A 27,823-nucleotide genomic window follows, 5' to 3' on the forward strand; every position below is an offset into this window, starting at 1 on the left:
TACATGTGTAGACTAATGTGGCAACAATAAAATATTAAAACTAACAAATTATCTATTAAAAATGCTACACCCTTTATTCCACTCTGTTTTTTCTCCCGTCCGACGCCATGGATCCTTTCACCACGCTCACCTCCAGCTCTAGCATCTCTGCCTTCACCCGTGACCTCCCGTCCTCCCACTACCCCCTCTCCTAGGGGCGGATCCAACATGGGGGCTAGGGGGCAAGAGCCCCCCTACAAACACATACTCGAATTATAGTGCATGGAGGTCAGTACTTTTCCCCCTAAATATAACCCAGAAGCTAACAATATAATTAACATTGGCTACTAGATCAAAAGGTACTGAGAGGAACCATCACCAGAGATTGCGCTGGTGCAGTGGTGGGTGCGGACACGTTGGCAGGCGTCGTCGCGGCGACGGTGACCTCGAGCAGACGGTCCATCTTCTTGCGGTGAGGATGGCTCTTGCCAGGTGCGGATCGAGCTGTGGGGCGGCTAGGGCTTAAGCCCCTCCTACAGCTCTAGACGCAATGGAGCCCTCCCCCCCTGAGCCCCTCCTACAGTTTTAGCCATGGATGAAGGATAAGAAGAAGAAAAGAGGGTAAAGGAAGAAGAAAAGGAGGAAGGGAAGAAAGGGGGAGGAAGATCGAGGAAGATGGAGCCCTCCTAGCTCATTGCACTAGATTCGTCACTAACTCTTGTCCTTCTTCTTGTGGCCGCCATCGCTGCAGACTGCGTGGTGGATTACTGGAGCTGCCACCACCACCGACGATGCTGCCAACGTCGTCGTTGTCGTCGTCCGTATGCGGCCACAATTTCATCATCGTGCTCGCCGCCAACTTCTCGTTCACGTTTAGGAGTTTAGGAGGTACGCAAATGATGGCGACGGCGGCTGGAGCTGTTAGTGGAATTGCTGGGCTTGCTGGTAGACAATTTGGTGCTGAGCACTCATTTGAGTAGGGTTGGCTGCAAATGATGTGGTTGCCGTGGTTCTAAACCAGCAGGTGCAACGGCTATGATCTTTCCAACACTGCAAAAGAAGATAAGATTGATTTACCGAACCTATTTGGCATAATCTAAATTCATTATTCAACATGTTAGTTTACAAAAAGTGACTTTAGAAATGAGTATTAACTGATATCATAAAAAGAACATGGTATATTCTTTCACTCTGATATGCTCAACAAATATAACAAATAAGAAAAACTATCAAAGTGTTTGGTTCGTGCTAAGGTAATGTAAACGTAAAGGGAATCAGATTACAGTGTATTTAAAGATGGAATAGGTGATTGCCCTCTTTGTTTGGTTGCACTCTGGTGGGGGAGGAGGGTAACAAGCTTGTATATATATTATTTAGGTAAGGGATTTGATTATAGTGTCAATTGATTACAAACCACCGCAACCAAACATATGTAATGGGATTCGTTACCTTCAGTAATCATATTACGTTACATTTGAGCCAACCAAACACTACCTATATGTATTACAGCTCATTTAGTTTGTGAGATCATTTAAAATGATCAATCAAGAGTAACTAATTTGGTTATGAACACAAGATCAATAGGGAAAATCCTGCATTTGTGCCTTCATTTTGTTATTTGGGATACCTAGCATGTTCATTGATACTATTCTTGAACCAGTTGAGAGAAAAAGGTAGATTGTCGCCAACATAAATGAGCTAACATGGGTAACATGGGTTGATCGGCTAAAAATTCAAATTCCTAGCCTGTGGTTCATCTTTTACCTTACATTTTCCATTATTCACCCACAGCGATAGATGGGCCTTACTAACAATGGCAAGATAGATCGGCCTTAATAACAAAGGGCAATGGAAAGATAAATGGGTCTTCCTAAACTAAGCAATTTGAAGTGTGAAGGTTTTGCTTCGGTACAGAGCAACTTATCATTTCATCTTTTCTTTCTTTCTTTTGCCATTTTCTTAAAAGAACGCAGAAGTGCATGCACGCATAGTTAACATAATACTCCCACCGTTTAAAATTGTAGGTCGTTTTGACTTTTCTAGATTCATAAATATTTGTATGAATCTAGACATACACTATATTTAGGTGCATACTAGAAAAGCTAAAACGATCTACAATTTAGGACGGAGGAAATACTAAGAAACATGATATCAACGCATCAGATTTCAATGTGTTGCACGAGCCTTAGCATTACACATTGTCAAATTTAAGTTCAGTAGGTAGATCATGCATTCTTAGAGGTTTAGAGCCCCTTTACCCGAGCACCGACCGTTCTAGCTCCGTTTGACGTGCTCATTGTAGACGTAATTTACTGTTCCAAAGAGAAAATAAACTGAAGGAAAGAAGCCGGCGAAGCCCTAATTTCTGTCTCCTCTGGCTCCGACGAAGCGTCGGGTACTCGAACAGCTTGCCGCCCTCGGAGAAGATGACGACGCCGACGTCGACGTCGCAGAGCACGGCGAGCTCGATCGTGTGCCTTCTTGAGCGGGTCCTTAATAGCAGAACATTGGCGGCCCTTGTGGCGCTTGGAGAAGGCCGGTCACCGGCCTGCCGGCTCACGCGGTTCTCGATCCTCTTCAATGCCCCATTGCTCGCGAGCGGCCTGAACGGCTGAACCCGATCACCTGCCCCATCAAAAACCCCAATTGATGAAGGAAGGAGGTCAGATTCCGGAAGATTTTTGCTTTTCTAGTCGTGATTGCCAAGAGAACGGGAGCACGGCAGCTTACAAAGGAGAGCACGCCGCCGCGCGCGCCTGCCAAGGGCTTCCTTTCAGGCTAAGGAGAAGGGTCCGGCGAGGCGAGTGCAGCTGAAGCCTGAACAGCCCTTGACGCAGAGCGCAGCGGCCGCCTAGCGCTCCCGGACGTGACGGCCCTTGTCAGCGATGCAGCGGGACGAGCTAAGAAGCTTTAGCACACAATGCATCGCAACAAGCTCGGGTGAGAAGACTTAAAGAGATAGTTGATTCCATATTAAGGAAAAAAAAATCCAAATTACTACCTGAAGTATGAGCAAAGTCTGGATAACCTCCTAAACTATCAAACTGTTTATTTAACCCCTCTGATTTCTAAAACCGGTACACGGTACACCTTTTACCTCTAATCAAAGATGGTTTTACTTATGTGGCGGTGGTTTAATGCCACATGACCTGACTAATGGGATCCACATCAGTTATTCTACTTCTCCTCAGGGTTCCTCCCTCCTCTCACCCCCGCTGCCCTTGGCCCGCCTCCCCCTGCTCCCATCGCCGCACGCCGTGCCCCACCCCGCTGCAACGCCACCACACCGCCCCTCGCATCACGCAGCCACAGCAGCAACGCAGTGACGTTCCCAAGGAGCTCACCGACGCGGCGACACGTGCCTCCTCAAGTTCGTCGGCAAGCGCACGGAGGAGTGGTCAAGCTCATGGGCCCCATCAATGTCTGGGCGCGCCAGCACCGAGCGGTGCGAACTCTCGGGGCGGGGCAAGTCGCGGGGCGATGGCGGCGCGAATCGAGGTGTCAGGCAAGCGAATCAAGCGATGATTGCGTGATTTCGGCAAATGGGATCCTGAATCACTGTTGCGTACATGCACGTACAGAAACCAGTATCTCAACAACAGAACGTGTACGTGCCGCTTTGCCTGCTTCAGTATCCGCGGGGCGTGAGCAATGCCTGGCAGCATCGGCGAGGTGAGCACCCCCAGGAGGAACCAGTTGAGGCTCAGCAGCGCCATGGCATTCGCGGTGAGCCCGCCCCTGCGCAGCGCGGCGCACCACCACGACACGATTCGCATGGACACGCGCACCACGGCGAAGAGCCCCGCCAGCAGCGGCAGGCACGGCGTGTGCCGCTGACCACGCCACGCCGCCCACCGCCACCAACATGCCTAGGCTTTGCGCAAGCGTCCTCGAGCCCGAGCTTCTCTGGCGGACGGCGGACAACAGCTTAGGACGGCGGATCCTGCGCGTACAGCGGCGTTGGGGTTTTCCATTAAGGAAAAACATTTCATTAAGGAAAGAGATTTCAGCAAATTAAGTGGAAACCTAGTCACTGCACGGCTGCACCCCCATCTCATCTGTCTCAAATTGGAAGACGTCTGGGAGCAGCATCCTAATCCTTCCGCTTCGATCCGGGTGTCTGCCTCCTTTTTCTCTTTTTTTTTTGGTTTTGATATCTCCAGTATGAACATCACCATGACTTGGTGCCCAGACTGTCCAGTCATCAAACTTAGAAAACTTAGAAAACTTCCAGTCATCCTAATCCCTACCCAGCTGCGCGTGACTCCACATACAAATGAGCCCTCGTTTAAATCTCCAGCGGATAGCTAGAGACCACACATGTAGAGGGACAACAAAATGGAGTAAGATAATCACAAACCATATTCCTACTATATCTAAGCATGATCATATATGCACAAGGAACATATTAAAAAGATTACAGATGTGATAAAAAATGGTAGAAATATGTGACTCGCAGATATTCACATAGGAAGTATGACAAATAAATCTTGTGCATGGATACAATCAAACCAGTCTTTAGCACAAGTTTGTCAAGACCCTAATGGTCTAGTGGGACCAGGAGATTGGATCTATATCCCATAAGAGGAATGCTTGGTATAAATAAGCCATTTTTGGTCTTGTCCCATGTTTGATCTGTGTTGCTGGTGCAGTCTAAATTTGATTGCGATTCATATGTTAGGATTGTGATCTTTTGTTCCTATGGACAGATCACTGTCAACTGGAAAACAGACCTATCTAAGATCACAATCCTGATAAACCTTCCTTTGGCAATTTTTTTAAAAAAAGTCTCAGATTGGAACACTGGAAGATGGGATGCAATCCACAACCAATTCAACCCTAGTGGCAAGACAAGCACAATCACAAGTATGCCCTCTTTCTTAGAAAAAGGAATGACAACAAAATGCATGCCGAGATTTGTGTATCCAAATCAAAGCAAATCATGAAAGACGTAAACAAAAATCATGTCTTAAATAGTTTGTACTAGCCCAAAAGAATATACTAACATAAATTTGAAATAAATATTGCATTGACACATAACAAAAAAAAAGGCTAATAACCTTGTGCTCACCAATGCAAAACGTGGTTCCTTTCGGCCCCAGAGAACTTATCTTTTTTATTTGCACAAGTGCCATGTATATACCATTACAATAGGAAGGAGACAGCTGTTGGTTCAGCATGATGTGCTAGTAATACAGCAAGCAGTGAAGGCCATGCAATCACCCACTCTTTAAGCACTGTTTACAAATTCTGAAATAATGAAGTTTTTATGTAACGCCAAGGAAGTATTAGGTGGGCCTACTACCTCTTTTGCTGCAAAACAGTGCATTGATTTCAAACTTTCAAGGTAACCATCCATTTGCCATTTTGCCATGACGAAAGAAAGCATCCTGACACCATGTTTCTGTGAACCAATCACATTAGCAGGGTTGTGAGATTGAATCAGTGGGCCAATGTGAACTTAGGATAAATTAGACTAACCAAAAGTATGTGTTGGTATTACTTAGGAAATAATAGCCGTCATGTGTCAGGTATGGCTTTTTTAAACGAATATTCTAACAGGCATTTTTTAAAAAGAATACTGCCATGAATATAAGGTTAAACCTGAACCTTTGGCATAATCTGTTCAGCATGTTAGTTTACAAAAAGTAACTTTGGAAATGAGTATTAACTGATATGATAAAAAGAAGATACACTCTTTCAATCTGATACGCTCAACAAATATAACAAACATGAAAAACAATATGTATTACAGCTCAATTAGTTTGTAAGATTATCAAAATCAAGAATAACTAATTTGGTTATAAACACAAGATCAACAGGGGAAATCCTGCACTTGTGCTTTCCATTTTGTTATTCGGGATACCTTCATTGATACTATACCCAAACCAGTAGAAAGCAGAGCAGAATGTCAAACCAACAGAAATGAGCCAACATGGTTCTATCGGTTAAAAAATCAAACTCCTAGCCTATGGTCAATCTTTTGCTTTACATTTTCCATTATTCACCCACTTCGATAGATGGGCCTTACTAACAATGGCAAAATATATTGGTCTTCCTAAACTAAGCAATTTGAAGTAGCACTTTTTGCTTCAATTATAAAGCAACTTATCGTTTCATCTTTTATCTTTTTTGCCATTTTTATGAAAGAACATAGATGTGCAGGCACGCACAATTTGCCCACTAAAAAAATACGACAGCAATGTATCATAGCTGAATGTATTGCACGAGCCTTAGCATTACAGATTATCAAATGTGCAAAATGGTTACCACACCCATAAACCACCGAGTACCAAGGTGGATCACACGTAAACCAGATGCATCGTCACCATATGTAACCCTAAATCATAGAGAGTAAATGGAAAATAAGGACTCAGAATCGCAACAATAGGAAATGCGCCCAAATTCCTAGCAAAATAGGGGAAAAACCCTCAATTTCGCAGAATCCTCACCTTTGGATCACGGCGCGCGCACAGCCGTCTCGGAGGAGGAGCTCAACAAGGTCCTGGTGGTCCACGTTGCCTCGCGATTCAGAGTTCCAGCACCCCCACGCACCATCACCAAGCCCTAATGCAGGAACCGCGGCGGCGGCTGCCGCAACGGCACGAACCACAACCAATTCCGCACCAACAATTGGGAGGGGTTAGACGAACATCGCCGGCATTAGTGTTCGAGGAAGGGAAGGAGCGCGAGACGTACATGGTTGGGGGAGGCTACGGCCTCACGGTGAAGCGGGGGAGGTCGGCGAGATGCGGCGGAGGAGGAGCCGCGGCCGTGGAGAGTGGAGACGCCGCCCCGGCGGCGGCCATTCGGTTCGACCGCCTCGCGGGCTCTAGGGTTTGTGGCGTGGGAGAAGGTGAGGCAACCGCCATGGCGGCGCCCGGGAGAGAGGCGTGCGTGGTTGAAGGGAAGTCTCGTCGAAGAGAATGCAGCGCCGGAGGCAAGCTAGAGAGGCCGAGCCGGCCGTCGCGTGGGGCCCGGCCCGCCGGGTGGTTTGGTTCGATTGGCAGCCGCGGCGCGCCGCGTCTCTGCCTCTACGCACTAGTATCCTGTTCACGTGCCGTGTCCGTGGGCCACTAGCCCACTACTAGTCTAGTTCGTGTGCCGCTGGCTAGAGCTTAGCGTGTTGGTGTGTCATCGCCCATCATTGACAAATAGTCCCACGGTGAGAATGGATTGTCGTTTACCATGTCCTTGATTAATCTTGGAGTTATTACCTACAAATGCAATTCAAATTCCATCTGAAAAAGATAACAATTGAACTCCAAATTCCAAAACTCAAAGCGATCAAACTAAGAATTATAGACGAATCCATATAGATTCACTGTTTAACTCTGATCAACATTAGTAGAGGAAAATGATAACTTGAATTTACCCTGCCTATGTTATGGTCTTTATCCTTCGTTTCACAAACAGCTCGAAGGCAACATTGAATTAAGATCCAATTCAACCGCCATTAGATGTGACCAAGACATCACAAAACCTATGGCCACATGAACATTAGATGACCTAGTACTGCTACTTAACCGACTCCTTTCTCTAATTTCTTAGACCTACTACTACTTGAGCCAAATTAGTAAATCTAACATGTCCAGTCCATCAGTTCGACACGTCCGGCCGGCCAACCACTGCACCTTCCATCTGCGAAGAAGAAATTACCGTGCAACTCATCAGCACAGCACAAGAGGGTAAACAAAAGGGAAGATGAGCAGTACTGGCAGTAAAAGGTAACTTCTGACTGACGTACACGCTTTCTTTGTTCACCACAGCTGCAGACCGCGTGGTGGGGGTGGACTGCTGGAACCGCCGCCGGCTGTGCCAACGTCGTCGTCGTCGCCGTCCGTCTGCGGCCACAGCTGCAGCATCGTGCTCGCCGCCGACTTCTCGTTCACGTTCAGGAGGTACGCGAACGACGGCGACGGTGCCGGCGCCGGCTCCGCCATCTCCTCCTCCATCCCCTCCTCGCCCGTGGCAGCTGCATCATGGGGCCCTCTTCCGTTGATCTGAGACGAACGACGACGTCGCCGAGGAAAAGCGCACAAACACTTCATCAGCAATTAAAAAAAACGATGGATCACACATTCACACGCCTACCTTGAGCTGCTGTTCGTCCTTGAGGTTCATCAGCAGCTCATCCTGCCAGAGATTAACGACGAACGCGGTTAACAATTCAGAGCCACAGGCCCACAGCAAGCAGAGATTCAGAGTTTATTCAGAATTTCGTATCGCTAGGAAACTGCAGTACCTTTCTTGCACGGACTTTGCTGAGGGCCATCTCGAGCTGCCGCTCGAGCTCGTCGAGTTCATCCACTGGAGCAACAGACGACAGGTATTCTCCCGTGTACGCCATCAGGTTGGCCTCGAGCTGCTGGTACTCCCGCCGCAGCCTGCCGATCTCCGCGATCATTTGCTGCTGCAGTGAAAGGATCGGACTGAAGTGATACTGAAGCAGAGGTGCAAGGAGCAGCAGTGCATTGGGTACGCACCTGATGATCCGTGCAAGGTGTCTCCTGGAGTTGCGTGTTGTTGACGGCCTCGTACCGGCGAATCAGATCAGTCAAGCTTTTAACAAATGAATTGAAAGTTTAATTGAAACATGGTTAGGACATTGGAAGTTGGAACAAAACCATCCAAGCGTGTGCATGATAAATTGCGAAAAGTCTGAATTATATGTGCCAGTTGAATTATGCTAGATGCCTGCAACTGATCAGGAGATTGCTAGCTTCTAGCGTTCACCCATCATGCAATAGACTCATAGGTGGAATTCAACCTTGTCCATGATCAATTTGATTCTAGCTGATACTAATCAGTGATTTCCACACTGGATGCAGACTAACTAGGACATCATGAATTCATCCAAAGCAAGTTGGAAAACCACAAATCAACTTATTTTGAATTGCTATGTGCATACCAAATCAAGACTTTAATTCATCCCCTCGCAGATAGTGGAGACTTCTTCGATCACCAGCATCCATCCAATCAACCCCAACTCGATTACCAAAACCACAGCGACATGGCAGCAAAATTGCTGAACAAGTGCAAGAGAAAAAAAGGAGGAGGTCAAGACAGCGAATTGACCAGACCTGGCCGGCGGGTCGGGGTACTCGAACAGCTTGCCGCGCTCGGAGAAGACGACGACGCCAACGTCGACGTCGCAGAGCACGGCGAGCTCGTGGGCCTTCTTGAGCAAGCCCTTGCGGCGCTTGGAGAAGGTCACCTGCCGGCTCACGCGGTTCTCGATCCTCTTCAGCTCCACTTTCCCGCGCCCCATTGCTCGCGAGCGGCCTGAACCCGATCACCCTGCCCATCAAAAACCCCAATCGATGGACCAAGTCAGACAGATTCCCTTCGCCTTTTGCTTTTCTAGACGAGATTGGCAAGAGAACGGGAGCACGGCAGCTTACAAAAGGAGAGCTCGAGAACGAAGGACGCCGGCGGCCAAGGGCTTCCTTGCAGGAGAAGGGTCCGGCGAGCCGAGAGGAGCTTAAGACTTCAAGCGAAACAGAGAGGGAGAGAGCAGAGCAGCGATAGGGGCTTTATATAGGCAGAGAGAAGTGCTTGTAGGTGCTGAACTGAAGAGGGCAATGCCAGGAAGTTAACTGAACGCACCTGGAGACTGGACCTGTTCGATTGGAAATGTGCGTCGCCGTCGCCGATCAAAAATCCATGACGAACCCTTTTGCAATCCTGAGATGCCGTGATTTATTTTCGAAATAATAATTCGTAACTTCACATTTGTTTTGTTAAACATTTAGCTTGTAAAATTATAAAATGCTTTGCTAATTAAAATAAAAAGTGTCACTATCGCAAGCCTCTTTCAAAAGGTACTCCTCCTCTTTACGAGATTAAAGTAGCACACGCTAGTCAAAAGTATAAATAATAGGACCAAAGTTGTAGCTTACTTTTGTAGGGAAAGGGAGGTGCTTGGATGCCACGGCAGCAACCACCATCCTAGAAACTTCAAAGGCCACACGCGTCCCATGAAGACCACACGCGTCCTATGACAACTTGACCGAGACTTCGGTGATCTTTTGACCCGCCTCACGTGCAAATGACCATAATACCCTTCCACTCATTTTGGTGACTTCCAATCCATGTGCGAATGCTCACGCTATTGTATTTATTTCTCATTTTTCATAGAAGGAACGCCGAATGCGGAGAGGCACGCCGGCACAGTGCATCGAACCATCCGTGCCATCCGGCCTTGGTTACCATCACGAAGTTTAGAGGACTAGGCCATGGAAAATTACTTGCTCGTCGTCAGTTCAGTGGTGCCCCCTCGACCGTGTGGACTGGCGCACTGTTTTTAAGTGTTGACTGATAGTGCGTGTACATGCGGCCTTCGTGACCGGGAGACGAGAGTAGAAAACCCCAGCGACAAGCAACAACCGTTAACGGGAAGAATCGCCTACCCCTGCAGTCAAATTTGGGCGACGATGTGACACAGCAGGGCATCAGAGTAGTTACCGGTTGCATTCAGGCATGCTGTTAACGGCACCGAGATGCTCAAATGTGACCAAGGAGCACCCGACTTCTCGAGGAAAATCGGTGGTAATGACTGAATTGGTTTGGACTAAATAAGCAGAGGTCACATCTACTTTGTCTCAGAACTTAGCTAGGCACAAATCTGAAAAAGAACTTTCCTTAAATCGAGAGGGCCTTTCAAGCAACGGGAAAACAAAAGGCAAAAGGATCAGCATAAACGACAGAAGCATTAACACCCAGCATTAACACCCAGCATTTCATATCAAAGGCCCCATGGAGGCAAACTTTTGGAATTGAAGGAAACGGTATGGTAACTTTAACCCACTAGTCTCTAATCATAATCCTTTCTACTGACAACACAGCAGCAACGAGACTACCATGATGCCGAATGCTACTTAGAATCACCAGTTTCAATTTGATAAGCGACGATATTAGTTAATAAACGAAACCACGACCTAAACCTGAATCAGGTGATAGCTTCAGGGCAACATTCTCAGCCACTTCCATGAAGAGGTTGCTGATCTTCAGGGGGCTGCTCCTGCTGTTCCTGGGGCTCCTGCCACAAATAGGTCACCGGGTGACCCTGCTGGGCACCATACACCATTCCTGCACCTGGCACCTGCTGCTGTGGCATGTAGTAGTATGGATATGCATCAGCTGGGGCTCCCATGGGTGGAAGCCCAGCCCTAGGAAGCCCAACTCCCTCCTCCTTCATCTCATCCCTGGGCACAATGTCAACCAAGAAGTCGTAAATGTCAGTCCTGGTGATGGCTGCTGCAATGTCATTCTTCTGCAAGGTCCGGCGCTTGTTCTCCTCAGTGTGCATCCATGACCTCAGTGTCAACTCCAGTATGAATATCTCGCACGCTTTCGCGAAGACCACTGGAGCTTCTGCAGAGATCATGCGGACATCCTCGTCGGCCTTCATGATCTTCTTTATCCTCGCAAGTGGCAAGGTGTGGTTCTTGAAGTCAGTAGTCTGTTCAATATCAGCCAGGCGCTCAGCCCAGAACTGCTGGAGTTGACGCTGCTGCTGCTGCTGGAGCTGTTGGTGGAATTGCTGGGCTTGCTGGTAGACAATCTGGTGTTGTGCACTCATTTGAGCAGGGTTGGCTGGGAATGGTTGCCCTGGTTGTAAACCAGCAGGCGGGACTGCAGAAGGAGCGGCTATGGTTGCTGCAGGCGGATAGGCTGGGGCAGGGTACTCTTGTGATCCACCAGCAGCAACACCCATTGCAGGCTGAGGCTGAGATGATGGTTCCATGTCAGCTCTTGCTTGTCCAAAATCCTATGATCTTTCCAGCACTGCAAAAGAGAATCAAATGGATTCATAACTTCAATTTAACTAGGGAAGTTTGAAACAATCCTAAACTTATATGTTTTTTAGGACAAATTTCTGTACTGTTGATATAAGTAAAATAGGATTGTTTAACAGAAAAAAAAAAGAAAGGTTGTTTCATTGCACGAACCTGATTCTTTGGATATACGAACCCAACCTCCTACGATTCTATTTAAATTTATTTTTAACCTTGAATAAATTTCCTTGGTTCATATACAAACATAAGTAACAATGCTAACATAAATAATTATGCAAGTGAAGTCTTCCAATCAAGCAATATAGCATAAATTAAACAGTATTAAAAATATGCATGAACATGGAAGTATGCATTAGGGTGTTAAAAACAAGAACTTGCAGTTCATGAATCTGAGGGTAACCAAGAACCTCAATGTTTTGTCAGATCTCAGAAAACAATAGAAGACAGCTCAGCAAACTTCATTGTCATTGAAGAACAACACCTTTTACTATTTTTCATCTTTCATCTTTATGCAATAACCTAATGTGAGCAACTTACTGATTATATATATCAAACAAAAATGCGCATGCATAACTTTTGAATAGTGAAAATGTGTCCACAACCCTACCCAACTGTTTGTGGTTTTCCATCCAAACAAGCCCTCATTTAAATATCTCCAACAAATAGAGACCATGAATGGCGAGGGATGAAAAAATACAGTCGGATAGCGGCAAACTATATTCCTACTATATCAAAGCATGATAGTATACGAACAAGGTAATATTAGAAAAAAAAAATATGGATCTGAAAAAAATTGGTAGAAATATCTGACTCGTGTATATTCATATAGAAAATATGATAAATTATAATTGTGGACGGATATAACCAAACATGGAGTCTTTAGCACAAGTTTGTCAAGACCCTAATTGTCTAGCAAATCCCGTTATCCATGTTGCTTGTGCAATCTAAATTTGATTGTGATTCAGATATTCGGATCGCGATCTTGTTCCTATGGTCAGATCACTGTCAAGTAAAAAACAGACCTGTCTAAGATTACAATCCTGATAAACCTTCCTTTGGCAGTTTTTTTTTTAAAAAAAAAAACAGATTGGAACACTGGAAGATGGGATGCAATCCACAAACCAGTTCAACCCTAGTGGCCAGACCAGCACAAGTATGCTCTCTTTCTTAGAAAGGGGGTGACAACAAAACGCCTGCTGAGATTTGTATCCAAATCAAAGAAAATTATGGATCGCATAACAAAAAAATCAGATCTTCAATAGTTTGTACTAGACCAAATAGATGGCTAATAACCTTGTGTTCACCAATGCAAAAATCAATTCCTTGCAGCATTGGAGAACTTATATTTTCAATTTGCACAATTGTCATGTAATGAAAGCGCATATATGCCGTTACAAAGAAAAGGACACAGCTGTTGGCTAAGCATGACATGCTTCTAATACAACAAGCAATGGAAGTCATGCAATCACCTTCTCTTTTTGCACTTTTTAGAGATTCTGAAATGATGACGTTTTTATGTAACGCCAAGGAAATATTAAATGGGGCCTACTACTCTTTTGTTGCAAAACGACGCATGATTCATGGTTTCAAACTTTCAAGGTCGTCATCCCTTTGGCATTTTGTCATGACGAAAGAAAGAATCCCGACTCCAAGTTTCTATGAACCAACCACATTTGTCGGGTTGTGTGAGCTTGAAACAATTGGTCCAATGTAAGCTTAGGTATAAATTATAGTAACCAAAATTATGTCAGTTCAGGCGTCATGTGGGTACTGGGTATAGGATGTAGCTAACAATGGAAAGCCTCCCAAGTCCCAGATTGGGCTATTGGTAGTCGTAATTCCATTGGCAATTGTCCTCTTTGGCCTAGCCCTAGCCACCTTTAAGTGAAACAAAGGCAGCAAGAAATTGTGCGGTTGGACTGAGGATCTACAGGATCAGGGGATAGTTCATAGTTGTACCAATACAGATCTATGTAGCTCCTATAAACTGTTTTTACATGCTACTTCCATATAGGTCATTCGAGTTAATTCAATTATATAGATTTAAATTATCTTCAATGCTCATTTAGTTGCACTGTATATATCTAGGCTGACACATTCCAGATCTTGAATAGAATCAGCAATGCTCAGATCGATGATCCAATATGTTACATACTTCAATGCAGCTTGTTAAAGTTGATTTAGCCATTTGATGCATAATTATTGCGAATGCATAGATTAGCCATATAACAATAAACACATAATGGCTACATCATATTGTATACATATTATAAATAGTATGACTCAAAATATACTAAAATAAATATAGTATAAATGAAGGAACATACATTCAATCGAATAATAATTATCTACGAACAAATGTGAAACTTTATAATATAACATAATGTGTCAAGAAGTTAATTGCAATCATCAGGTAGGTCGCATGTAAATCGTGATCATGGTTCTACAAATTGTTTTTGGCTAGAACTGTAGCCATATCTAGATACCGTGCCCAGGACCAATATTCCAGGCAGCCTAGGACCATAGAAGCTTTAAGAATATAAGGCTCACGAGGAGACCATGAAACCTTTCTGTACATCGAAACTTTTCTATGATTGATTTATGCAAATGACAGGACATATGAATGGAATTGCTCTAGACAGAACAGCTGAACGATATCATCAGAACCACACAGATAAGCACAAAACTGGGCACATCAAGTACATGCTTTTACCTAAAAGAAGATCGACACTATTTCCCAGAAATGGTACCGTACGTTCATGCAAACTTAGCTGTTGGCAAAGTTTGACAAGTGAAAGAAAAAACAGATCTAGAATGGTGCTATTAATTTTCTGACATTTTTTCGAAACCAAAGGAGAAACACTTCTTTAGAAGAGAATCTGACAACACAGTTTTCTTTTCGTTGTGCTCTTTGTATGTACGGCCGTGAACCTTTTGTGTCTCTGCCCGTTTGTAAGCCAAAAGATAGGCAAATTGTAGTTTGAGGTAGGTACCGGAAGATAAAACAGATTATCCAAGGCAGTAGTATGGAAGACAAGCGATTCAACTACGGAGAGGTCGAAATTCCTGATGATAAGGATTTAAACAAGATGATTCCCGCAACCAATTTTGACCACGGACTGAAGACGCACAGTTTTCAGAAGAACACTATTTTTAGTAGTCAATCCATCTCCAGACTAAATAAAACGTGCTTTTTGGTTGCAAATGTGGAAAGTAATATACGCACCAGTACAGCAACCGCAACAACAAAAAAAATATGCTAGAGCTACTCGCACCAACCAAAGAGCTTTGGAAACCAGATCGAGCAGGGCAAGAAGAAATTCCTAGCAGCTTCGCAGAGCTGAAATCTACCGCAGCACAGCAAGAGCGAAACTCTGGTGCGTTGTTTCGTCAGCCCAATTTTGCAGCGGGCAAAGCTTCACAGCGATCACGGTCCCCGAATCCCCAATTCCACACCGAGAACTCAAACGCGCCACGAAAATCCCCAAACATGACCAAGAAAACCCGGATCATAGAAATCAGGAAGAGAAATTTGGACACTTACTTGGAAGTCGGAGCAGCACGCGTCGGAAGCTCCTCCACGGCCGGGCAGGCGAGAGCGACGGGCCCCCGCTTGCGGTTGCGGCGCTGGATTGGGATGGCTGGGCTAGGGCACGGATTGGAGAATGGGGAGAGGAGAGGACGCCGCCTCCTAGCCTTCCCTCTCTCTCTACTCTCCTCTCTCTCTCCTCTTCCCTCTCTCTCTGCCTGTCTCCTCGGTTCTTAAGAGCGTGCTTGGTTCGCTCGCAGCGACTAAGCTTGGTTTCGCTCGCAGCGACTATTCATCGCATATGCGAGGGGAATCATTTTATCGCCCGAAGGCCTTTGAATGTACTTGTACTTTCAATTCAATAAAACTTGTGATTGGCGTGTGATGAAAATTTGCTTATACTATTTTCTACGGTGTGCATGCAAATAACAGCATCCAGTTCAGCACCACCACAACACATGCACTTTAGTACTATTCTGTCACGATCGCTCGCCTCGCGTGCTGCTCTGTGCATGCACGTGCTAAGTCACATGCACATGCATTTTTCTTTTTTATCTTTCTTTATGTCTTTTTTTTATTTATTTTCCAATATATTTCTTTTCTTCTTTTTTATCTTTTGTTTTTCTTTTCCTTTTCACGTTTTTGCTATTTTTCTTTTCTATTTTTTCTTTCTCTTCCTCCTTTTCTTTTATTCTTATCTTTCATTGTATTTTTGGTAATACTATTTTTTTTCTTTATCTTACCCTTCTTTTTTTCTTCTCATCTTTTTTTCTTGTGCTTTTTCCTTTATTTTCGATTGCTACCGCATGTAGGTTACTTTCACACCTTATTCAGTTTCTTTTTCTCATCCCTTTTTCTTTCTTTCTCTCTCTTTTGTTTCGTTTTAATTTTTATTAGTTTAATTCATATTTTGTTTTTCTATTTTAATTTAGATTCTCTTCTACATATTCCTTCTTGTACGTAATTTATCTTTTTTTCTCATTGATTTTATTTTCCTTTCTGCATTCCTTTATTTATTTGTACTCCTTATCTTTCGTATTTTTATGACCATGTGTATTTTTCTTAGTACATAATTTCTTTAGCGGTACTTTCAAAATTATATTTTAAAGGAATTTACTGGATTATTTTGATTGCTTAGTATATTTTGTTGTTTCATATAGACATATTAGTTCGTAGTGTAAAATTATGTATTCACTTTATAGGCTCATTCCTTCACGTAGCTGACTTATTTATTCGCTTTTTATAGATTGAATTGGAATTGGTCAAGGATATAGACTCGTTCAATTATTGACTACTGACTTTTCTTTTTTTATTCTTTCACAACAACTGGTTGGTCATGTATAAATATTTTTATTTGCCTATCACGATATGAACTGGTCAACCATGTAGATTGGTGTATTAAATTGTTTATTCACTTTATAGACTGAACTAGTCAACCATGTAGATTTGTGGATTACAGTATTGTAATATGTCCATAATGTATTTGTTTTTAAGTGTACAAATTTTTATTCGGTGTATTTATATAATTTGTTTTATGTGTATAAATACTTGTTCTATGAGTTTCTACAATTTGTTCAAGATATATAGATCTTTTGTTCTGTTAGTTCATATAATTTGTTCAATATGTACCACTTATTTGTTCTGTGAGTTCATATAATTTATCCTAGATGTATTTATTTTTTATTCTGTGAGTTCATTTAATTTGTTTTATGAGTATAATTTTTTTCCTTGAGTTCATATAATTTATTCTAGATATATGTCTGAAAAATAAATTTTCCAACTTGATGCTCATATTCTACTATTTTGTCTTACAATATTTGATTTTCTAGATTAAGTTATTTGATGATGTGATTTGTTTATTCACGATATTCAGTTTCTCTTTTTGTCCTATACAATCAAATGTTCGTGATGTTCAATCTTTTTGTTCGCATTGTACCATTTTTTATTCAATTTGTTCGTGGTGTTCACGTATTTGTTCGCAGTAGTCAGAACTAATTAACTGTATGTAAAAAATATTTTTTTAAAAAATATTACCAAATGGAGTCTTGTATTGAAGATTCATCGTAATAAACATAATGGTACAACTAAAATTTAATTTGGATGTTCGGTTTAGAAGTTATGACTTTTTTTAACTTTTGGATTTTCATGCATGTGGGTCGAGTCATCATTTTTATCTTTTCTGCATGCATGCATACTCTCTCCACGGACTCTTGCATGCATGCAACCTGTTTGAAACTTAAAAAACTAAAAATCTTACACCGAGCATCAAAATTAAATTCCGATTGCACCATTGGATTTCTGACAATAAAAGCTTTACAACAAGATCCCACGTGACTATATTTAGATGAACTTTTTTATTCACATTTTTTATTCAAGGTTGCATATTCTGTAAGACATATACACGTGGAACAAATTATACAAACCCATGGAATAAAACAATCGTACACATCGAACAAAATATATGAATTCAAAGAATATGTTTAATTTTTTTGCAAAAAATAGTTATTTGTTCGTGGTGTTCAAGCATTTGTTCGCAGTAGTCATAACTAATAAATTCGTATCTAAAAAATATTTTTTAAAAAAAATATTCTCCAAACATAGTCAAGTGGGGCCTTGTTTTGAAGATCTTGTTATAAAAAATTTAATGATATAATCGAAATTTGATTTGAAGGTCCGGTTCAAGAGTTATGACTTTTTTAGTTTCGAACCCTCTTGCATGTGGATGACATCACCAACTCTAGTGAGCTGTTACTCTACTTGATTATTTCACCCATGTAGCCCACCAATCAGGCTGTAGGCTAGCAACAGAAGGTGACAACAGCTGATATGTCGCCTTCTGCAATGCATGACCGACCCTGGTTCGCTACCAATTTTTACTCAGCATGATTAAAAAATTTGACTATGAATTGCTTCACTACAAGAAAAATTGGCATGCCAATGTTTATAGCCAAAATTATGGCAGGTTTCTAGAAACTTCTTAAAGTTCATGATAGAAAAAGGTATTGGTTGCCATACTTTGGCACCAAACCAAGTGAATACCTAAATTTTGTGCCCTAACTTTGGCATGCCTGGATTTTTGGCAAGTCCTAATTTTGGCATGCTATGACCTTGGCTTGGCAAAAATTGGCACTAAGAGCTTGATTGGTTGGGTTCCAATTCTTACCAAGCTAAAATTAGGGCATGCCAAATTCAAGACTTGCCAAAACTAGGGCGTGCCAAAGTTAGGGTAATAAATTTTGGTATCTATTTGGTTTGGTACCAATACTTTCCACCCTTTTGAGTGACTTGCCTTAATTTTGGCTATAAATATTGGCATGTTAATTTTTGGTAATGAACCAATTGATAGTTCTAGACATGCCATGATTTTAGTTGGGCAATCAGGCCCTACATTCTCAGCTCGCAGCCTATGGCAGCACCACCGGGCGCTCGCTGCCGGGTCCCGAGCCCCCTTCCCGGGTCCAGTTAGACCCGCTACCACTCCCGCCCGGTACGCGCCGCGGTCCCCTCTCTCATTCTTCCGCCGCCGCTCTCGGCTCGGCCTGGGCCCGGGGCCCATCCGCCCAGGTGGCCTTCTGGCCCACGTGTCGGCGGCGGCAAGCGGCATGGAAGGAAACGGGCGGTTCGTGACGATGATGGGGGATGAGGTGGGTTAGTTGGGAGATGGTACCGCACGGCTGGGGTTAAGCATCGTACTCTGCTGCTGGTGGTGGCGGCATCGAAAGCTCCAATTATTGTCGCCTACGGAAAGGACAGGGGTTTTGACGGTTAAACTAGTGTCAGCGCCAGCGACAGCCTGACAGCTGCGTGTGTCTCCGTGTGTTCCGGTCTGGTCTCGCCGCGCACGCGTTGACTGCTAGATCCTCCCCTCCTCTCGTGGCTCTTTCTTTCTGCTGGATTTCTTGGTGATTCCTGCGCGGTAGATCTTGCTGAATTTTTTACCGGGCTGAGGATAGCATTTTGACAGTATAGTGCCACTAGAAATGGAATCCGCATCGGACGTTACGTACCTAACGCTGACGGCGGCACGGGCTGGGTGTTGGGAGGATAAGGACGGACGAGCTCCAAATGCTCCTCCGAGTAATCGAGCACATCGAGCCCGCGATGACGCAGGCCCCGTAACATGGCGAAACAGACTGCGTGTGCATGGCCTGCTTTTGCTGGCACTGACTGACCGAACGGTTGGTGATGCATCGTCTGGCCTCATGTACGTCCCTGCTGCCATTTATGGGTTTCAGTAAAAAAAAGGTGGCGACTTTTCGGTGAACAATGGTTGGGTGAGAAGTCAAAAGCTGTCTACCAGTACTCCAACCCTGTTACATGAGCCACGTAGGGATTTATGTGAAATAACTCAATTGCAACATTTTTTTTCCTGCACTGCAACCAGAGGGTTGAAGGAAAAGGGCGGACAGAGAGATACAGGCCGCACACACGTAGCTTTCCTTGTGCCTCCTGGTCGTGTACTGGTGTGGTGTGAATACGTTCATGTGAATACATATGCCAATGCCATACCACCAGGCAACTGTGTTCAACTGTAAGCTAGCGTGCGTCAGTAACCATGACAGTGGCACAGTGCATCCATGGTTTTTCCTCTTTCTTTTTTTTGAACTGTATCCAAAGGGTTCGAGGGAAAAAACATAATAAACATATAAGTACATGAAAATGAGGGGAGCCACGTTCCTTATCCACTATCATTTAAGGGAAAAATGCTTGTAGATTTCATTTAAAAAAACAAAATTTGTGTTTGGATCCTCTTAGGGTGCGTTTGGTTGCAGATAGAATCATAGAAATTCCGTTCAGAGAAAATAGGTAGTATCAGCTAGGCCTAATGTGTGGTTAGTCCTGGTGGCGGCCCATTAAGCAGTGGGCCTTTTATGGTAACGACCACACTTCACAGCTCGCTAAAAAGTAAAGGAAAGGCCTTGGCCCAGTTTGCGGCATCAAAGCTTTCTCTCTGTCAGCGTCAATGTTTTTTTTTCTTTTCCCATTAAACCATGATGCTAGACAAATTCTTAAGCTCCAAGATCAGAATATCCGCGACAGAGTTATTATTACCGTCAGTATTACAAGCTCGTAGGCCGGGCAATAAGAAAATTTACACGAAGCGCATCTGAAAGCTATCAAATGCTTAAGCTCCAAGAACAGAATATCATAATTTCGAAAAAAAAGAACAGAATATCCGCCACAGTAGCATCTGTTCGGACTAGGATATTTGACATCTCAGCTTCCAACGCAGCTTTTTTTTTTTGATAAAGTAGCTTCCAACGCAGCTTGGATACCCATCCGATTTTTCCTGCTCCCACCATGGCTGCATCCAGCATCTCCCATGTGATCTCGAGCACAAAATACCCATCCTCTAATAAGCAAGAACTCGGAGTCAGCGGTAGTAAGCCGCCTTATAAAAACGAAAGGAATGTAGAGCAGCGTGCAATAATTGCAAGCCAAAACATTCCAGGCGATTCAGCCTCCTCCACAGGAGGGGGCATTCCTTCTGTTTGCAGTTTCAGAACGTGCAAACAAATTTGCACCAAGTGCGCCAACACATGGAAAAAAAGATTAGCTAATTTTTTAAGACGATGCTAGCTGGTCTCAACAAGATAATGTCAAACACCGTGTCACTGCAATAAACAAGCTTAGCTAGTTTTTCTCAGCACCCATTAGACGCCGTCGCTGCTGCTACGAGGCTTCTCAAGAAGAAGTCAGCCCAAACAAGCCAAAAAAGAAAAGGGACGAAATTTGTAATCCACCGCTAGGTTTCAGTCAAGTGTGAGATTGCGACGTGTCTGAAATTCTGAATCTCCTGGTTCGTCGCCATTGCAGCAGAGCTAACAAACGACGACGCCGTCCATCCTCCAAAATCCAATGGACGACCGTGCTCGAGCCCCACTATATAAGTGGAAGCTTCACAAGCTTGGAAGCTGCAAGCTACTGTGCCTCCAGCTAGTCACACGGCACAGAGCAGATAAACTGCTATGCGAGGTGGAGCTGGAGCAGGATTCATGGCGCTGCTCTTGCTCTTGCAACTGGGCGCATTGGCGGTGGCGGCGGCGGCAGGCACCGACCGGGACGCGCTGCTGGCGTTCAAGGCCGCCGTGACCGACCCGTCCGGCAAGCTCCGGTCGTGGAACGACACGGCGCACTTCTGCCGGTGGCCGGGCGTGACCTGCGCCGCGGGGCGCGTCACGTCGCTGGACGTGTCCGGCCACGGCCTCACCGGGACGCTGTCCCCGGCCGTCGGCGACCTGGAGCGCCTCGAGGTCCTCAACCTCACCGACAACGGCGTCTCGGGAAGGATCCCGGCGAGCCTCGGCCGGCTCCAGCACCTCTCGTACCTCAGCCTCTGCGACAACAAGTTCGAGGGCGAGATACCCGACGCGCTCCGCAACTGCAGCGCCCTCGCCGTCGCGTTCCTCAACAACAACCACCTCACCGGCGGCGTCCCGGGGTGGCTCGACTCGCTGCGCAACCTCACCGTCCTCTGGCTCGGCCACAACGCGCTCTCCGGCCGCATCCCGCCGTCGCTCGGGAACATCACCTGGATCCGGGCGCTCCAGTTCGACCAGAACCTTCTCGAAGGCGGCATCCCCGAGGCCCTCTCGCGCCTCCCCGACCTCCGGGTCTTCACCGTCTACCAGAACCGCCTCACCGGCGAGATCCCGCCGGGCTTCTTCAACATGTCGTCGCTGCAAGAATTCTCCATCGCCAACAACGATTTTCACGGGCAGCTCCCCGCCGACGCCGGCGCGCGCTGGCCGGACCTCCGGTACCTCTTCCTCGGCGGGAACAACCTCAGCGGGCCGATCCCGGCGTCGCTCGCCATGGCGTCGAGCTTGCAGGCCCTCAGCCTCGCCAGCAACAGCTTCACCGGGCACGTGCCACCAGGGATCGGCAGGCTCACAGCCATGGAGTCGCTCGAGCTGTCCAACAACAAGCTCACAGCCAGCGACGCCGGCGGCTGGGAGTTCTTGGAGGGCTTAACCAACAGCAGCGGGCTTGTTGAAATCTACCTCGACGGCAACAATCTCGGCGGCGCGATGCCGGGCTCCGTCGCCCGCCTCTCGCCGGAGCTCCGGACGCTGAGCCTCGGCGGCAACCGCATATCCGGCGTGATACCTTCAGGCATCGGGAACCTAGTCGGGCTGCAAACCTTGGATCTCAGCTCGAATCTTCTCACCGGCATCATCCCGGAAGGCATTGGGAGGCTGAAGAATCTCCAGGAATTGCGACTGCAGGAGAACAAGCTAACCGGGCCGATGCCATCCTCCATTGGCTACCTCTCGCAGCTTCTAAGCCTTGACTTGAGCAGCAACTCGCTGAACGGATCGATCCCTTCCAGCATCGGCAACCTGCAGCGGCTCACACTGATTAACCTCTCCGGCAACAAGCTCACCGGCCGCGTCCCTCGGCAACTATTCCTCCTGCCGTCGTTGTCGTGGGCGATGGACCTGTCGGACAACCGACTCGACGGCCGGCTCCCCCACGAGGTGGGCCAGCTCGTGCAGCTCGCAATCATGGCGCTCTCCGGGAACCGCTTCTCTGGCGAGGTGCCCGCCGAGCTTGGGAGCTGCCAGAGCCTGGATTTCCTCGGTCTGGACAGGAATCTCTTCACCGGGAGCATCCCATCGTCTCTGAGCAGGTTGAAGGGGCTCAGGAAGCTGAACCTGACGAGCAACGAACTGACCGGAAGCATCCCGCCGGAGCTCAGCCAGATGACCGGACTCCAGGAGCTGTACCTGTCACGGAACGGCTTGTCCGGCGGCATTCCGGCAGGGTTGGAGAACGTGAGCTCCCTGATCGAGCTCGACGTGTCTCACAACCACCTCGAGGGCCGGGTCCCAACGCTCGGCGTGTTCGCGAACACGACCGGGTTTAAGATGACCGGCAACGGGGCGCTCTGCGGCGGCGCGGCGCCGCTCCGTCTGCCGCCTTGCCGGCGAACCAAGTCCACCCGGGTCGATCACCTGATCCTCAAGATCGCGTTGCCCATCGTTGGCTTTGCTCTCTGCTTCGCCATGCTATTCGCTCTGCTCCGGTGCCGCAGGATGAGGAGGAGGTCAAGGATTGCTTCAGACACCACGACTCGAAGCATGCTCAATGGCAACAATTATCCGAGGGTTTCTTACGCCGAACTGGCGAAAGCAACCGAAGACTTTTCCAATGGCAACCTCATCGGCGCCGGGAAGTACGGATCCGTGTACCAAGGGATCCTGCCACTGAAGACGAAGGGGAGCTTCGAGCTCCAGGATGTCGTGGTGGCGGTGAAGGTGTTCCATCTCCAGCAAATCGGTGCTTCCAAGACCTTCCTGTCGGAATGCGAGGCTCTGCGAAGGGTCAAGCACCGCAACCTGATCAGCATCGTCACCTGCTGCTCCAGCATCGACGCCGAGGGTAACGATTTCAGAGCTCTGGTGTTCGATTTCATGCCCAATTACAGCCTGGACAGGTGGCTGCACCCGAGCTTGCTTGACGTCACGGAAGGGCGTGTCCTGAGCATAATCCAGAGGTTCAACATCGCCGTGGACATCGCCGACGCTCTCAAGTACCTCCACAGCTGCTGTGAACCACCGATCATCCACTGCGATCTGAAGCCAGGGAACGTTCTCCTTGGTGAAGACATGACGGCCTGCATCGGCGACTTTGGCCTCGCCAAGCTGCTTCTTGATCCAGAAAGCCATGGATTTGAAAATACTGAAAGCACTATCGGCATCAGAGGCACAATTGGCTATGTCGCGCCAGGTAATGCCACAGTACTATTTCTAGTTCTTCTGCATTCACCATTGCATTTGCATGCCAATGTCACTTGTCTAAACTCTAAACTAGCACTCTTCTTTTGCACTGTTCAGAATACGGCACGTCAGGGAAGGTCTCGACCTATGGTGATGTATACAGCTTTGGGATTATGCTTCTTGAGATTTTTGTCGGGAAAGCGCCAACCAGCGATGCATTCAGAGATGGCCTGACGCTACCGGAGTTTGTAGGTGAGGCGTTCCCGGATAAGATAGAGCGGATTCTTGATCCGGCCCTGCTGCTGGAAGAGGAATTATTCAGTGGGGTTGTGTCATCTTCATCGGAGGAAAGCGAATTGTGTGCAACAGTGTATGATTGCTTGGTTTCTGCCATAAGAGTCGGGCTCAGCTGCTGTAGGAAAACGCCATGCCAAAGAATGGCCATGAGTGATGCAGCTGCAGAGCTTTGCTTGATCAGAGACGCTTGCGCTCGTGCATATGGTCAGTGAGACTCAGGGAATCCAAATTCAGAGCTATGGAAATGGTCAGATGGACAAGAAATGTGTTCTGTACTTCTCTGAATTAACCTTTACTGCATACTTGTGAGGTGGGGTTTATGTGTTCAGAACTCAATTTTTTCTCACAAAGTCCATCACCTTTACCCTTTTTTTGTAACACTGGCACGAAGGATTAGGATACCACTAACCTAATTTGGTATTTTGCTATGATTTTTCCTTTTTTACAACAGTGGCACAGTTACTGTTCTGCCTTGTATGTAGATAGTTAAAAGTACTGCAGACGAAATAATGGCACTAGCTTGGAAGGCTTATTTTTCTTTGGAAAGTTTTGACTTGCGACTATTGCGCAGGCTGACTGGATTCATTTGTTTAATTTATTTTCTTTTAATTGAAGATGGTTACGACTCGTGGGCAACTGGCAACGCGCAACGCAGGAGAAGTGAAACAAGACGATGGAGGGCCGCTTTTTAAGGAGCTGGCCAGATCCAAAGGCCAAATACTGCTTGGTGGGCCACTAATAATACTATGCTGCATATTCAGCCCACAATTACTTTGTTTTTTTTTCTTTCCAAAGGACCTGCCATATCTTTTACTCAAGGCCAGAGGCTCTCCACGTCGCCATAAAAGGTTCCAGACGTCGGGCGAAGTGTGGATGGCGATTTTTCAAAAAACACCTCAAACTTTATTAAAATCAAACCAGCAGTCCAAAGACCTCAAATTTTTTAAAAAGCCCCGAACTTTGTCAAAGTCCGGCCTGCAGGCCCATGTTCCTGACAATTTTTCAAAACACACCCCAAAATTTGTCGAAATCAAACCATCAGTCTAAAGGCCTCATAGAATTTTTTCCAAAAAAACCCAAACTTTATCAAAATATTTAAAAAAATCCCGAACATCGTCGGAATCGAACCCACCATCCAAGGCCTCTCACACAATTTTTTTAAAAAAAACCCATACTTTGTCGGAATACAACCCACAGTCCACAGACCTCTCTCATGTAATTTTATAAGAAAACCCTCTACCTTTAATGAAATCACCTCGCCATCCAACCCACAAGTAATATAAATAAAGATGTAAAAAAATGATAGAGATGCAAAATGATAATTTATTAACTAATAAATTGACTGTCACTTTGCAAAATAGAAATGAAAACATAGAAAAATGATAGAGATACAAATTGATAATTTGTTAACTAATAAATCGAATATCACTTTGGCTTACTTGATGCACCCAGACACTTTGAAACATAGAAAAATGATAAAAATTATAAGTTAGCTTTCGTTGGCTTCGTTACAACCAAAGGTATCCGATAAAAAAATTAAATCTAGAAAAAAATAACATCTCGATACTTGAATTTATTACAAGATACTTTTCAAAGTTCAGTCTTTGATATTGCATACATATTGTGTGCTCCATTCAACCATAAAAATATAAATTCCAAACCAAATAGATCGCGCACTGTTCTAGTAATTATTGACAAGTAGAGGAGTATATACCACAACAAAAAAAAGTAGGTGTTAAGTCACACTATAAAAAAGATGTTCGAATTTCGCGAAAAGAAATATTAGGCATTTCAAACGTTGAGAGCTACAAGTTTTTTCTTCCCTCAACTGTTGACTTAGCTCACAGTTGACAAAAATTTAGATGGATTTTGTTTCTTTCATCGAGTTGTCAGCTCTTCTGCTTTCGGTTGCCAAAACAACCGCACAGCCAGCATTAGTAGAGAAAAGTCTAGAGGTACATGGGCCTGGCTGCTTTCAACTATGTTGGTGGTGGTGGTCTGCAGTGAAGCCCAACTAAATGGCAGCCTTTTAGGCCCAAATTGGATGTCCCGTTGACATCAACAGAAAGCCTGCTTTCCACGTTGGCAGGCCCAGCCCATTGGAGGAAAAATAGCTGCTGCTCCGCGAATCAATGCGGCCAGTTACTCTTTTTGCCTGCGCCTCGCCGTCGCCGCTGATCCCGATCGCAGATCCGCAGATGCACCCCCCGTCATCTCGTGGGGCAGGCGCTGCACTACGGCAGTCTGCTTGGATCCGAATAATCACGGTGGTGTCCGTGACTTGCAGTCAGCCCGCCCTCTGCAGCGGCCAGCAATAATTGTACTACTGGCACCAACCACTTCACTGGATGCAATCAAACCTTGCCAGCCTCGCCCCCATCTCGCAGCTTCCCTCCCTCATCTATGCCGCAGCCCATCACTGGACTCGACAGCTGTCTCTACTACTGTACTCCGTACTAGACTAACGGGTCACTGACAAGTAGTCAAGCAGCTGATCTGCCCCGTGGAGCACCCTGCCTGGTAAACTGACCATGTGTCCATGTTCTTGTTCTCCATGAATTAAATTTTCCTTCGCAGGATATAGTCTAGGTAATTTAGGAAGGCAGTAAACAAATAAATCTTAAGAAAATCAGGATTAGAAATTGTAGATGAACCTTAAAGCCATCTTGTTCACTGTAATCTTTAGAACATCTCCTCCTCTGACTCCCTCCCCCAACCAAAGTGAAAAAAGGTGTCAAGGATGCCTGCCGGGGGAACTCTTACAGCCACCACCACATCTCGTATAAACACAACCACCTGCTACAAGAGACAGTACAAAAACCACTGCACCTAACGAACTGATCGACTCTAGCTACCAGCTGCTAACGCGCCAATGGCAGGCTAATGAGCTAGCAGTACTTGCAGCACTAGCTACTAAACCGGCCGTGTTGGCGCCTCCGATCCGCTCTGGCCTCGTCTTCCTCTACTGCGGCCGCCGCGCCGGGGCGGCGAGCACGAACCGTGAGGCGAAGGAGTAGCCGCCGTCGCTGCCGTCCAGCGCGGTGCCGAAGTCGAAGTTGCGCGCGTAGCTGAGCGCGTCGTACTGGAGGCACCGCGCGGACGACGAAGACGACGCGGCGTGGCCGTGGCGCGCCCCGGCCGCCGTCGCCGTGCACACAAGCATCCGGCTCTGCCGCCGCAGCTTCCGCACAAGCCTCCCCAGCGCCAGCCCGCACCCGCGCCCCCCGCGGCACCCCGACGACGACGCCGACGGGCCCCTCGCGCTCGAAGCGGCAGCGCTGCCGGCCTCTGCCATCACGATCTCCTTGTTCCCGCTGAACCTTGGTGGCTCCGATCCGGGCGGCGCGTTGGCTGGCGAAGGAAGCAGCGCGGTGGTCTTGGTGGAACGGAACGGAAAATGGAATGGGGTGGGTGGTGGCGTGACCGGGCGTGTGATTTTATAGGGAGCCGAGCTGCGGAGTTGGGGTGGTGCGAAACGGGGAGCGCGGGGTGGT

General features: G+C 46.2%; 4 protein-coding genes across 4 annotated transcripts; 1 reads left to right on the forward strand and 3 right to left on the reverse strand.

Moving 5' to 3' along the window:
* Positions 1 to 7,318: 7,318 nt before the first annotated feature.
* LOC101768550 (MADS-box transcription factor 30) lies at positions 7,319 to 9,270 on the reverse strand. Its single transcript, XM_022826234.1, has 5 exons — positions 9,063 to 9,270; positions 8,466 to 8,541; positions 8,074 to 8,389; positions 7,727 to 7,982; positions 7,319 to 7,620 (listed from the first exon to the last, which is right to left on the reverse strand). The coding sequence occupies exons 1-3, from the start codon at positions 9,248 to 9,250 to the stop codon at positions 8,192 to 8,194; spliced, it is 462 nt and encodes a 153-aa protein (XP_022681969.1). The 5' UTR covers positions 9,251 to 9,270; the 3' UTR covers positions 7,319 to 7,620; positions 7,727 to 7,982; positions 8,074 to 8,191.
* A 1,410-nt stretch (positions 9,271 to 10,680) lies between these two features.
* Positions 10,681 to 15,567, reverse strand: LOC101776080 (nuclear transcription factor Y subunit C-4). Its single transcript, XM_004966261.4, has 2 exons — positions 15,325 to 15,567; positions 10,681 to 11,769 (listed from the first exon to the last, which is right to left on the reverse strand). Exon 2 carries the CDS (start codon positions 11,726 to 11,728, stop codon positions 10,958 to 10,960), a length of 771 nt encoding a protein of 256 aa, XP_004966318.1. The 5' UTR covers positions 11,729 to 11,769; positions 15,325 to 15,567; the 3' UTR covers positions 10,681 to 10,957.
* Positions 15,568 to 21,286: 5,719 nt separating this feature from the next.
* LOC101768951 (putative receptor-like protein kinase At3g47110) lies at positions 21,287 to 24,850 on the forward strand. The gene is made up of 2 exons (XM_004967213.4): positions 21,287 to 24,042; positions 24,150 to 24,850. Exons 1-2 carry the CDS (start codon positions 21,306 to 21,308, stop codon positions 24,539 to 24,541), a joined length of 3,129 nt encoding a protein of 1,042 aa, XP_004967270.1. The 5' UTR covers positions 21,287 to 21,305; the 3' UTR covers positions 24,542 to 24,850.
* A 2,093-nt stretch (positions 24,851 to 26,943) lies between these two features.
* Positions 26,944 to 27,823, reverse strand: LOC101776484. Its single transcript, XM_004966262.4, has one exon. It carries the CDS (start codon positions 27,622 to 27,624, stop codon positions 27,292 to 27,294), a length of 333 nt encoding a protein of 110 aa, XP_004966319.1. The 5' UTR covers positions 27,625 to 27,823; the 3' UTR covers positions 26,944 to 27,291.

Source organism: Setaria italica, chromosome IV (genome assembly GCF_000263155.2).
Source record: "Setaria italica strain Yugu1 chromosome IV, Setaria_italica_v2.0, whole genome shotgun sequence".
Taxonomy (NCBI): domain Eukaryota; kingdom Viridiplantae; phylum Streptophyta; class Magnoliopsida; order Poales; family Poaceae; genus Setaria; species Setaria italica.

Excerpts from the sequence above, each read along its gene's own strand:
- LOC101768951 (XM_004967213.4), top strand. The coding sequence starts at position 21,306 with ATGGCGCTGCTCTTGCTCTTGCAACTGGGCGCATTGGCGGTGGCGGCG. Across the intron at positions 24,043-24,149 it reads AATTGGCTATGTCGCGCCAG|AATACGGCACGTCAGGGAAG; the intron begins GTAATGCCACAG and ends TGCACTGTTCAG.
- LOC101776484 (XM_004966262.4), bottom strand. The coding sequence starts at position 27,624 with ATGGCAGAGGCCGGCAGCGCTGCCGCTTCGAGCGCGAGGGGCCCGTCG.
- LOC101776080 (XM_004966261.4), bottom strand. The coding sequence starts at position 11,728 with ATGGAACCATCATCTCAGCCTCAGCCTGCAATGGGTGTTGCTGCTGGT.
- LOC101768550 (XM_022826234.1), bottom strand. The coding sequence starts at position 9,250 with ATGGGGCGCGGGAAAGTGGAGCTGAAGAGGATCGAGAACCGCGTGAGC. Across the intron at positions 8,542-9,062 it reads TACCCCGACCCGCCGGCCAG|CTTGACTGATCTGATTCGCC; the intron begins GTCTGGTCAATT and ends ATTTGTTAAAAG. Across the intron at positions 8,390-8,465 it reads CACCTTGCACGGATCATCAG|CAAATGATCGCGGAGATCGG; the intron begins GTGCGTACCCAA and ends TCACTGCAGCAG.